Consider the following 13,056-nt stretch of genomic DNA (forward strand, 5'->3'; position numbering starts at 1 on the left):
TGGATTGATACGGTGGCTGCGATGATGGGCTCGAGTATAGCAGGGATTGTGGGGCTGGCACGGGATCGGGCAGTGTTTCATTCTGCTGTGCATGGTGTCGCTATGAGTTGGAAATGACTCGACGGCACTTAACAACATCTGCTTTTTATAGTCTTCCTATATGTCTCCCTTGGTGTGAGTAGACCTTTTCTACTGATGGTAAACCTCTCTGAAACTAAATAGAATTCTACCTTCTAGTTTGCTGCTTCTAAACCATGGACTAGGAAAAGCAGCTCACTGAGCTTAAAAATTCTAACTAGTACAAATAAATCATAACTCATTTCTGAATGAAGGGCTCTTCTGGGAGTAAAATGTTGTTATTGTTGTTATGTGCCATCAACTTGGACCCGATTCATAGCGATCCCTCCTTGGGTTTCCGAGGTGGTATCAGTATGGAAGCAGATTGCCCTACCTTCCATCTGAGGAGTGGCTGGTGGGTTTGAACTGCCAGCCTTCCGGTTAACAGTCAAGTGCCTTAGGCACTACGTAATACAATCATCATACAGGGTCATCAAGGCAAATAAATGGAAGATATGTCATAAAAGGTATATTTAAAGAAAATTTGCTGGAAACAGATCTGCATTGTCCTTAGTTCTTGAAGGATATTCAAAAAGACATTCTCTAAGAAGACTGAAGTTTATTGGGAAGGCCATACAATCTATGCTTCTTTTTTGGAGAAGGCAAAGCCCCTGGCCAAGACTGTCCCACGCAAGTACCATATCAACTGGATATTAACTAATACTGCCATCAAGTAGGTAAGGAATCTGTATTTATTCATGAGTCTGAGCTCCAAAAAAGGACTGGAAGTAGTTTCACAAATACTGTACATATATTAATAAAGGAGACTGAAAAAAACATGCAGATTAGGTCATCTGACTGAAAAGAAAATATGGGTAGGACAGTAAGATAAACCAAGAGTCTGTTACAAGATTGAATTATGAGATAAAAATACATCAACTGCTTAGGAAAAACTACAGTGACATCTAAGATTAGTATCTCATATAGGTCCTCAAGTAGGGTACATTATAATGTAAAGGACGAAGTCTTCAATAACAACTGTATGGATACATAAAGTTGAGTTTCACATAGCTGTTTCTTACAGTAACGTAATCTCATAACAAACTATAATAAAAGCAATGTGGCTGAAACATTCAGCTTTCTGATGGTCTGCCTTGATCTAAAAATAAAATTTCAACTGGATGGCACACAACAGCATATTCAAAGTATATAGTAAACAAACAAAAATACCTTGTGAAGCCTTTGTGCACATGCTTCCAGTTGTGGGCAAAAAGCTGGATAAACAAAGTCCATGTACATGAGATCTAGGCCAGGGAACCAAGTGTTGCTGCTGACAATGAGATCCTGATGCTCCTTAATGTTGTCCACTATTTGTAGCACAGACACACAAAGGCCATCCTTGCTCTGTCACCACACTCAGCACTCATTTTCCCTCAAGTCTGCCCAAGGGCTTCTAGATATTTTTCTTCCTAATCCCAAGTCCCTCACCTCTGGAACAAAGCCATGAACATTTATGGTACTTTTCTCCTATCAACACCTCTTACATTTCCTGGCCCACTCCAAGCAATATTCACTCAATTCCTTCCATAAAAGCCAGCAATAAAATCCAATTACTAATTAATTAATTAAAAAAAAAAGTTCTTTATGTGAACACCAAACTACAGGTAATTTTACTCTCAGAGGCACTCCTATGTTATGTCTTTCCCATTTCTAAGCATTTTTTTTATTTCCAGCTTTTTCCCTGATGCACTGACATTATTCCCAACATCAGTAAATATCTATTAAAGAAGTTTTAGATTGCTACCTACTTTTGAATCTAGTTTTTGTTTTACATATGCACCATTTGCTGCTGTCAAGACGTCATTTATCAGGATAAAAACATATCCTTCCAGATCAAATGCCAAGTCAGAGCTGCAAAACATTAGTAACAATTAGTAACAATACACATTTAAAGAACCTGCATTTAGTTTTAAATATGCTCAAACTACAATATTTGCAACAATATATTCTTATCTAGGTAAATGAACATTAGGCATTTTATCAGCTACTATAATTCCTGATTCCTGGTCAGTTTCCAATTTCATATTCAATAAAGGATTCATCAGAAACAAGCAACCCTAAAACTTAACTATTATTAGTAATAATCATTTCTGTTAACAGCATACTGCTTTGAATGCAAACTTAAAAAAACAAGAAACCAAATTTACAATTACAGTACATCTGTGAAGTAGGCAGAAGGCATCAGATCTCAACTTCATAGACAAGGAAACCAAAAGGATGAAGTTATTAAGGTTATTTCCCAAAGAGTCACACAAAGGGTTCCATCATCTTACAAAGATGGTTGGGCCACTGAGTAGAATTTCCAAAGGGTACATCACACTTAGATCTGATATCAACCTAGACCAATGTTTAAGTACATAGTAGGAGCACTAATATTTTAAAAATTGCTAATTGTAAGTAGATTTGGGGAAAACACAATTTCTGGTAGCTAGTAGAGTACCACGCAGAAGAACAGAACAAGCAAATTTAACAGAATAAATGAAAACCCCCCAAAAGTATGCCTTCATCATACTTCAGCACCCTGGCTAAAATAGTGGCTAAATAGCTTACATTAGCATCTATAATTCTGAAAAGATACTATACACTTATAGTAAATCACATGGAACCTAGACTTCTGAAGAGCTCTATACCACTGAAGGTTTAGACAAGATCAGCCTAATACACAAGGAGCCTTATTGGCACAGTGGCTAAGCAGCTAGGCTGCTAACCAAGAGGTGGGCAGTTTGAACCCACCACCTGCTTCACAGGAGAAAGATGTGGTAGTCTGCTTCCATAAAGATTACGGCCTTGGAAACCCCATGGGGCAGTTCTACTCTGCCCTATAGGGTCAGGATGAGTCAAAATCAACTCCAAGACAGCGGTAATAGGAGCCTAAAGCACACCTCTCTCCCCAAGCAACCATTACCTGACTATCTTCAGATTTTTCCCAATCTCTTTAATAAGTCAAAAGCTGTAGTAAGACAAAGCTGGTTCAGATAGCAATCCTGCTCAGAAACTTATTAAAGGCCAGAGTAAGCCTTGAGGAGACTGGTTCAACTTTAGGCTTCATCAGCTTTAAGGAAATGTTTCAAAAACTTGCAGGGCACTATTCTGGTTACCTAGTGCTGCTCTGACAGAAATATACCACAAATGGGATGGCTTTAACAAATAGGAGTTTATTCTCTTACAGTTTGGGAGGCTAGAAGTCCGAGTTCTAAATGCCAGGCTCTAGGGGCTGGGTGAAAGCCCCTCAACCTTGGGGTCTAGCTCTTCCTCCTGCTCCTGGACCACTGGAGGTAGAAGCATTTCTTCACTCAGACAGCTGCTGGCTGCTGAGGCTGCCAAGCCCAAGGTTGACAAATGAAATGGCATAGTCCCAATGTTACCAAAGCACACGGCAGGCCATTAACTTAAGTCCATTTTAAGTTCCAAGTCGGCAGAGCATGGCAGGCTGCTGAATAACGACACAGCTACATGCAGGGTCCAAGTGTGCCACAAACTACAGACCATTCACCAGGGCTTCTGCTTATATATACAGGAAGCAGACCACAATCCCTAAGGCAGCTACTCAGCTGCTCACAGTAGATTCCACCATGGAGATGATTAACAGTCTCATCGTGGGGAATAATAATACATCGAGCTGCCCAGCCATTCAACCAGGCCCAGCCAAGCTGACACACAAACTGAACTACCACAATTCCACCCCTTGTCAACTTGGCATCTGTATAGATCTCTCTCACTGGGTGGCTCCAGTCCCCTAGTTTCTCTAAGTGGTGAACTCATGCCCTTGGCCAGGCTGCTGAGCAACAACACAGCTACATGCAGGGTCCAAGCGTGCCATAGGCTAGAGACCATTCTCAAAGCTTCTCCTCATATACAGGAAGCAGACCACATACCCAAAGGCAGCTACCCAGCTGCTTCTGGAAGATCCCACCATGGAGCTGACTGCCAGTCTCTTCATGGGGATTAACTACCACCAGCTGCCCAGCCACTCAACCAGGCCCAGCCAAGTTGACACACAAGCCAAACTACCACAATTCCACCCCTTGTTAACTTGGCATCTGTACAGTTCTCCTCACTGGGTGGCTCCAGTCCCCTAGTGCCTCTAAGTGGCAACCTTACCCCCTTGGCCTGGCGGGCCCCATTCCTCTCCCTCTTGGGCATGGCAGCCCCGCCCCCTCACTCTTGGGCAGCGGCTATGGCTCCATCCCACTGGCTCACAAGAATGAGCAGTCCCACACTCCAGAACCAAGTTGGTGAAGGTCTGGCTCTTTGAAACCTAGGGGACTGTGGTGGTTCCACCCCCAAAGGCCATGTCCTACCCTTTGAGGCTGAGGCAGCTCTGCTTCCATTTCCTTGGTCTCTCTGCTTCTGCCAATTAATGCCGAAGGCAACCCACTCCACTGGAAAAATTCCTGCCCAAAAAGCACTTGGCTTTCTTTCTCCGTGGGCCAGCCAACCTGCTACTCCATTTCATGCTGGTCTCTTCTACCAATTAATGCCTGAAGGCAACCCACTCCATCAGGAAGCCGCCTATCCAATGGCACCCAGCTTTCTACTCCATGGGCTGGTAAGCCTGTTGCTGCTTAATGCTGGTCTCTGGGCTCTGTTACTGCTGTCTTTCATGCTGGTCTCTCTGCTGGTATCTCTCTGCCAGTCTCTTGGCTCTGTTTCTGCCGTCTCTCATGCCCTATGCCGGGAACTCTCCACCAGGGTCTTGGGTCAAGGGCACATTCCACTCCTGTTTCCACATTTTAGGTGTCCGTCAGAGCAGCACCCCACTCTTCTGGTACCAAATTCTGTTCTGGTTACCAAGTGCTGCTCTGACAAGAATATACCACAAATGGGATGGCCTTAACAAGCAGGAGTTTATTCTCTTAGAGTTTGGAGGCTTTAAGTTCAAGTTCAATGTGCCAGGCTCTAGGTGCTGGGTGAAAGTCCCTCAACCTTGGGGTCTAGCTCTTCCTCCTGCTCCTGGCCCACATGAGGTAGAGGCATTTCTTCACTCAGACAGCTGCTGGCTGCTGACACTGCCAAGCCCAAGGTTGCCAAATAAAATGGCACAGTCCCGATGTTACCAAACCACACGGCAGGCCTTTAACTTAGGTCCTCTTTAAGTCCCAAGTCGGCAGAGCATGGCAGGCTGCTGAATAACGAAATAGCTACATGCAGGGTCCAATCGTGCCACAAGCTAGAGACCATCCCCAAGGCTTCTGCTTATATATAGGAAGCAGACCACATTCCCTAAGGCAGCTACTCAGCTGCTCACAGTAGATTCCACCATGGAGCTGATTAAGTCTCATCATGGGGAATATTACATCCAGCTGCCCAGCTACTCAACCAGGCCCAGCCTAGTTGACACACCAACTGAACTACTACAGCACCTCTAAAAAGAAAGATAGGAGGCTAGTATAAAATTTCTCCCAAAAGAGGCAACATCACCTAGAGGGGAAAGCAATCAATTATATAAGTAAACTCTAAAATCCAACTATGCCATCCTCTTTTATTTAGGATGGAATTTCACTTGGAGATTTAGGGTTGAAAAGAATTTGACTCAAGATATTTCCAGTCACCTATCCCACAGGGATGTGATAAAGGTAAATGATTCAATCCAAGAAGCATGCTGGAAGTCCCAGATGGAAAATATATGTCAAGCAGAATTCATAAATGCATGCGCTGAGCTGAGTAAAATGTTGTAGATAGAAGACTTTTAGCAATCATTTTAATTTTCTGAATCTTTGAGTGTACATTTTCTCATGCATTTTAAAAGTAAAACTTAAGAAAAATGGAAAAAGCTTTAGTAATTTAATATTTAATACTCTAATTAAGTTATGGGATTTGTGACATATTTTAAGTGAAGCCAAATAAAGCAACGCTACCATGTACTAATCCACAAGGCAAATGACTGCCATCTGCCTCACCTCATAGAAAAGCAGACATTATTTTCTTCAGTAGCATGCAAATTAAAAGAATGCTGTATGGTTTATAAAACCATGAAACAAAGAACACATTCAAATTCTAACTCTGTGTTTATCACCTGCATGATCTCGAACAAGTAATTGAACTTAAGCTTTTATTTCATCAACTATAAAAAACAAAAAAACCTACTGTCATAGAGTAGATTCCAACTCATAGTGACCCCTACTGGGTTTCCAAGGCTATAAATCTTTACAGAAGCAGAATGTCTCACCTTCCTCCTGCAGAGCAGCTGGTGGGTTGAAACCACCAACCTTCTGATTAGCAGCCAAATGCCTTACCCATTATGCCACCAGAGCGCTCTAACTATAAAATAGAAAAATTATACTTATACTTCTCAGAGTGGTTGTGAAGAATATACTTAAATAATATGTGTAAAATGCTAAAAGAATTTGCCACATGAAAAGTTCTAAGTAGAAGATAGTAACAAATCCTAAATTCTATGAATTTAGCCTTTAAGAATCCCAAAACTCTGAATTTTACCAATCTGATCTTAATATGCCAAAAACACATAAACCTTTCAAAGAGTCTTTGGATGCTTTTCAAAGGTATGATTTTACTTAGGTTATGCTGTTGTTGTTGTTGTTATGTGCTGTCAAGTCAGACCCAACTCATAGCGACCCCTCCTTGGGTTTCCGAGGCAGTATCACTACGGAAGTAGATTGCCTCATCTTCCTTCCGAGGAGTGGCTGATGGTTTGAACTGCCAGCCATCTGGTTAGCAGTCAAGTGCCTTAGGCACTACGCTACCAGAGCTCCTTATAGAGATAACTGTTTTTACTGATAATTTAGTATCAACAATTATTAGTAATTTCTAATGTGTTTTTTCTATGAGTCAACATCTTACCTGGCAGCTACAAAGGCGCCAATAATCATTGCAAATACAGTCATCTTGATGCCCCAAGAGAAAGTCTTCCTACAAAATAAAATAATTATATGTATGTGTGTGTGTGTGGGTACATACATATGGATTCAGTTATTCATTCATTTTACAACATAGGCAATAAAATATAAGTGACAAACTAAAATAATTTTTTTTAAATCACACACACACAAATATATATATATATATATATATATATATGAATATGATGATATATATATGAGTATATATATATATATATGAATATGACGTTTTCTTTAGAAAGGTATAAACAACTATTATTTTAAATGTTTCCAAGGAAATGGATATTTAAAAGAACCCCTCTAATGAAGCAAAAGCTCATTTTATTAACTATGTCTTCATTTTTTCTCATTCTTACCATTATTATAAGTTAGACTGCATTTCTGTATATCGCGACCCCTCCTTGGGTTTCCGAGGCAGTATCACTACAGAAGTAGATTGCCCCATCTTCCTTCTGAGGAGTGGCTGGTGGGTTTGAACCACCAGCCTTCTGGTTAGCAGTCAAGTGCCTTAGGCACTATGCTACCAGAGCTATGATTTTGACCTGGCTTCACCCAGTGGCAATAGTAGGTATAGGAATTCTAGAAAATAAATCAATGTTCAGATAGGTTTCCAAGCACCAATTCATGGTCTTCCCAACTACTCCCACATATCAATTCCTATTGCAAAGGACAAAGTTGCTTGAGCTTCTTAAAAACTGAAATAGAAATAAGACAAATAATTTCAGTATCTGATACATGCTGGGCACATCTGCAAAGTGATTAAAGTCACTGAAAGACTACATATATTAGAAATTTAACTCACTTGAGTAAAACTCCTTCAGCAAACATTGTAAACAGGATGGAGAACCTTCTCAGAACTGTAAACATTGGCAAGCTGCAAAGAAAAGAGAATTAAGGTAAAATAAAGTCTAACTATTTTTTTAAACGAAGTTTCTCTAAATTAGCATCTTAAAATAATGCTAATCCCATCCTTCTATAATGGAAATTCCACGCTGGATTAAATTGTGATTAATTTAAACTCTTCAGTCTAGAAATAATTCCTATTTGAAATCCTAAAAAGATTGCTTTTATAAAACTATAGGTGAGAAGCATCAAACTAAACTGTAAAATGGTAGAGACGTACATCTATCATCACATACTAACAATAGCCACTCTCTTATTTTACTTAGCACCCTGGAACTATGAATGTGTTAGTGTTTAACAAAGAAAGTTCTCCTCCTCCCTTTCTTTACTGGACTGATCTCCCTTTCCAAATCTCCAAGTAACATCTATGAAAATATTACACCATACAACATTCCTTGAGTTTCCTTTTGTGGAAGTAATTTTGTCTTCCTCTAAATTCCTAGTGTTTTCTCTGCACTAATAAAAAAAATACTGACTCTTGTAATAGTGTAATTTCTGAATATACCTTACCTCCCCCAGGAAATAAGATCCTAGTACACTTCAAGGTGCCTTATATGTTGTTGGCGACCAAAGGTAGGGTTTAAATGAGTGAATGAATAGATGGATGGATGACAGTGGATGGAAAAGAGTAAACTCTACACAAGGTACACGCTGCAGTAGCTTGCATTTCTTTTCAAAAGGGTAATGAGATGGAAAAAGATGCCCTACCCAAGATAAATCTGACTTTCTTAAAAATATCCCCCAGAGATACCATCTTGGTTATTTTGTCAGGTTTATTGGGTCTGAAGGAAGTGGAAATGATCCCCACATATCCTGAGAGATCTCCCCATTCGGTCTTCCAGTATTCCAGAGCACTAGCTCTTGCAGAAATGGAGCCATTCTTTCAAATGGTTTACTTAAATGTTGCATTTCAATAGCAACCCCCCACCTCCGTCCCAATACACACTACATTCATAAGTGGAGAACAGGAACTGAGTATTAAGAGAAGACCTGGTAGCCCCGTGGCTAAAGCACTTGGCTGCTAAAGAAAAGGTCAGTGGTTTAAAACTACCAGCATCTCTATGGGAGAAAGATGTAGCAGTCTGCTTCCTTAAATATTTATAGTCTTGGAAACCCTACAGGGCAGTTCTACTCTGTCCCAGGGTCACTATGAGTCAGAATCACTCAGTGGCAGTGGGTCTGGTTTTGGTTTTCTTTTTGGTTAGGGTAGAAAGAAGAGCCCTGTTGGTGCAGTAGTTAAAACCCTTAACTACTAACCAAAAGGTAGGTGATTAGAACTCACCAGCTGCTCCACAGGAAAAAGATGTGACAGTATGCTTCTGCAAAGATTACAGCCTTGGAAACCCTGTGGAGCCGCTCTACTCTGTCCTATAGGGTTGTTGTCAGTCGAAATTGACTTCACAGCATTGGATTTGGTTATTTCTTTTAGGATAGTAAGACTGTTATTGTGGCACAAAGGTTAAACACTTGGCTGCTAACCAAAAGGTTGGAGATTTGAGCCCTCTCAAACTTGGCAATCTGCTTCCATAAAGACTACAGCCCAGAAAAGTCTTATGGGGCAGCTCTACTCTGTCATCTGGGGTGACAATGAGTCAGAATCAACTCCACACCACCCAGCAAGAACAACAAAATAGTTACATTGGATTTCCTCATTGGCATAATTGTTAAGTGCTCAATAACTAACTTACTAGCTGAAAAGTTAGTTCAAAGCCCCCCAAAGGAGCCTTGAAAGATAGGCTTGGAGATCTTCCAAAAGGTCACAGTTTTGAAAACGCTATGGAGTTCTACTCTGCACACATGGAGCAGTCATGAATCGTAATCATCTCAAAGGAAGCTAACAACAACATACTTATACCGCTATGTATAAAGATATTAATCATATTTGTATCAGGATTGCAACTGATTTTAACTACTTCCCGTTAAAAGAACAATTGCAACAGTTTTCGTGCTTATCTTTTGATTTTGTTATGTGGAATTCACCTAAAATATATTATCTGTGAACTGTACTAAAGAAGTGAAATACTGGAAACCTAGCAAATATCCTCCATTACAGCAGGTATGCAGGTAAAGAAAAACAATGAAAATTTCCTATTATATTATTTTATAGCATTTTAAGACCACCCAATGCAGGATTTTCTATTACCAGCAAAGTGGGAGAAAAAAAACCCAAACCAAAGAAAACTCAAACTTCTCATTTATACAGAGTTTAAACTAAACTTGGTGCACTCTTCATTATTTAGTATTTTAAAAGTGTCCTGGTCCTTTTGTTTTATTCAGAATCAATAACAATATGTTAAATATTTGACATTCAAATACAGTTTTAAGAATACATTATATTAACCTCACTAAGTAAAATAAAGTTATCCATACTTCAGTTTCTTTGTGCTGAACAGTCCCGTGATTTGGTTCCCAAAATATAGTAGAGGTAGTGGAAACGTCTAGAAAATTTAAAAAGGGATAACAAAACTCAATAATAAAGACAGCTAAAATAAGGTCCTTTCAAACAAGCAGTTTTGTTTATATAATCAAATCCCTTCAACTTAATACAATGATTAATTCTCACATACAAGCCCTCACAAAGCACCCCACCAATATTAACTCCTCTTGGATAAACGTTACCACAAAATAGAAAGTGAGGGAAGAAAGAAAAGAGGAAACAAATATGAACATGATCAAATCATGTGGGACAGAACAACATTTGCTTTAAAATACAATATATTATTAGCACATGGTTCTAATGTCAGCAGAAAAAGGCGAGGATTTCATCTTCATGTGGAATCAAGCAGAGGCATGCAGAAGCATTTTAAAATAAAACCAAAGAACAATGAATGCACGACACACTATTGTACGCCTAACGAGTGAGCATTAATTCAAAACAAAGCACAAGCTTCCCAGTTTATTTTCGTTTTAATTTTAAGGAAAATATGAGACTTCTTTAAAACATTACTGCATTTATTCTTTACCCTCCAGTCTATCTGCTACCGAGTGGGCGATTCCAAGGCTTCAATTTTAAAATATGCAAGAAACTGATAAAAAATATAGAGAGAGATTTATTCTCATAAAATAGAGTGTCACTGTATTATTATTATTATTTTTTTTTACCTTTCGAGGTACATTTCTGTCAAGGTCAGGAAACTTGACTACTCTGAGCGCCTTTCCCACCGAGAGAACTGCTACGGTGGCCACCATCTGTAAACAGGGAACACAGATTCACTGTTTCACATATAAAGACACATACAGAAGTTCTAACAACATAAACCACGTAATGCTGAAGAGTCCAACTAACCTGGCCAAGTCCAACACACAGTGAGGAGGGAAATCTACAAAAACGGGAAAGAAAAAAGGACAGAGTCAACAATCTCAAAGGTCATCCTGTGAATCCACTTTGTGAAACGGCAACCCTATATGTATTTTGATATCATCCATAACAACGTCTGTAGTTTATCCAAATGAAAATCTTGTGGGAAAAATCCCTGCCGCTTGACTGACAACCCCGCTGATTCTGTAGCCTTGGGCAGCCACTTGTCTCATCTTGTCCGATTTTATAGTATCAGTCGACTGCCGGCAAGGATATTTCAAGAAGTTAAGATATAAATCTCTTCAACGGTTTCACACCCTTTAAAAAAAAAAACTTCTGTATCAGAGTCCCAGTAACAGCAACTGAATAATTGTAAATGTAAGTAAGGATGTGGATGCGCCCATCCTTCAGGCTGTCTGCGAACATGGGAAACCACTGAAGTCCCAGACTCCGATCTGGGAGGACAGGGGATATCCCTTCTTCTCTTCCCTGGCTTGCATGTATAGAGGCCAAAAAGTCGCGAAAGCAACTTTGCTCCATCGCTTCGAACTGCAAGATATTCCAGGCGCTGCAAGAAGGGCAAGGCAGGCGTGCCCGAACGTGCCCCCAAACGCGTGCCCCGCCGGCCCGACCTCCGCGCCAGCAGCAGGACCCCGGCCCCAGTCCGAAGCGCCAACCCGGGTCTACCGCTCGAGTCGCCCCTGGCCACCGCACCGGGCCGCGCGCGTCGACTGCCCGCCCTCCCCCGCTCCCGCCCAACTTTGTTCATCTTTAACTTTGGCAGCCAAAGTCCACGGGGCCAGCGCCTCGCTGCCGCCGCCTCCCGCTCCTCCTCCGCGGCCTCAGCCGCCTCGGCCCTACCTGTAATTGGTGAGCACGCTCTTGTTCACCACTACGATGAGGAAGGAGCTCACGCCGTAAAAGCCAGCAGCCAGCAGCTTCAGGAACACGGTCAGCGTTTCGGCCGACGCCATCCCCAGCTCCTCCTCATCTCTGTGTGTGGAGGATTTCGCGGGGGCTTCTCCTTTAACCCGAGCATGCTGACGTCTATGAACTTCCGCCATGGCTGCGGCGGCGGCCTGTGAGAAGCGGCGGGCGGGCCTGGCGGAGGGGCCGAGCGGCGCGGGGCCTGCAGCGGCAGCTCCCGGGAGACACGCGGCGCCAGGTCCGGTGGAATGGGTCAGCTGCATGCTTGCCGCCTTCGCTCCCCTCCCAGCCGCCTCTCGTCCCCGCCCAGGGGCAGGGACGCCGGGGTTCACACCCCGGGAGGCTCGGCTCGGGCATTGCGCAACGTGGTGATCAGAGGGTAGGGGCCGCGCTGTGTTTGACCAGGGCAAGGGTTGGAGAGGGCCTGGTGAAAGGAGACCAGCGGCCCGAAGTCTGTGCAGACAGGGAGCACAACGCGGTGGGAACTACTCCGGGGCACCTGAGCGTCACAGCTACCAAGGACAGTCACAGAGCTACCAAGCGGCAACACGCCAGTGCGCGTGCACGTGCTGGATCTCTGCGGGAACTGTACCTTCAGGGAGGAGGAGGGCGCTGCACCGAGGCAGGGAGCCCGTATTCTCCAGATAACTGCCGCACAGTCTCTCCACCAGGTAACTGGCTGGCTGAAAAGTTCACAATATACGTTGCATGTGGACTTATTTTGAATGATCTTTTGGTCTCGCTTGTAGGAGATCGAAGCCCTTCAAAGGTATTATGTGTGGATCAACAATAGCAAAATAAGCAAACTGCTTAGGATGGATGAAAGAGCGATGTGTTTTAGAATCTAAAAAATTTTTTTGAACTTTAGTTTCAATTCTTGGGTTTCTGGAAATGTCCCTGGCTGGTTGTGTACTCTTGGTCCAGTTAATTGACCTCTCTGAGCATGGTTCT

At 42.1% G+C, this 13,056-nt stretch overlaps 1 protein-coding gene across 1 annotated transcript in view; it reads right to left on the bottom strand.

Annotated features, from left to right (window-relative positions):
- SLC35D1 (solute carrier family 35 member D1) overlaps positions 1-12,242 on the bottom strand; it is an 88,602-nt gene extending 76,360 nt beyond the window's left edge. The window contains exons 1-7 of the mRNA XM_007959328.2: positions 12,040-12,242; positions 11,167-11,200; positions 10,983-11,069; positions 10,251-10,318; positions 7,780-7,851; positions 6,919-6,987; positions 1,866-1,968 (exon numbers count right to left, since the gene is read on the bottom strand). Of these exons, the coding sequence (XP_007957519.2) occupies positions 1,866-1,968; positions 6,919-6,987; positions 7,780-7,851; positions 10,251-10,318; positions 10,983-11,069; positions 11,167-11,200; positions 12,040-12,242 (636 nt within the window). The remainder of the gene's footprint in view (positions 1-1,865; positions 1,969-6,918; positions 6,988-7,779; positions 7,852-10,250; positions 10,319-10,982; positions 11,070-11,166; positions 11,201-12,039) is intronic.
- Between the last annotated feature and the right edge of the window lie 814 nt (positions 12,243-13,056).

The sequence above is a fragment of the Orycteropus afer genome, unplaced genomic scaffold (genome assembly GCF_000298275.1).
Source record: "Orycteropus afer afer isolate SDZICR_OR568_19922 unplaced genomic scaffold, OryAfe1.0 scaffold00016, whole genome shotgun sequence".
Lineage (NCBI taxonomy): Eukaryota > Metazoa > Chordata > Mammalia > Tubulidentata > Orycteropodidae > Orycteropus > Orycteropus afer.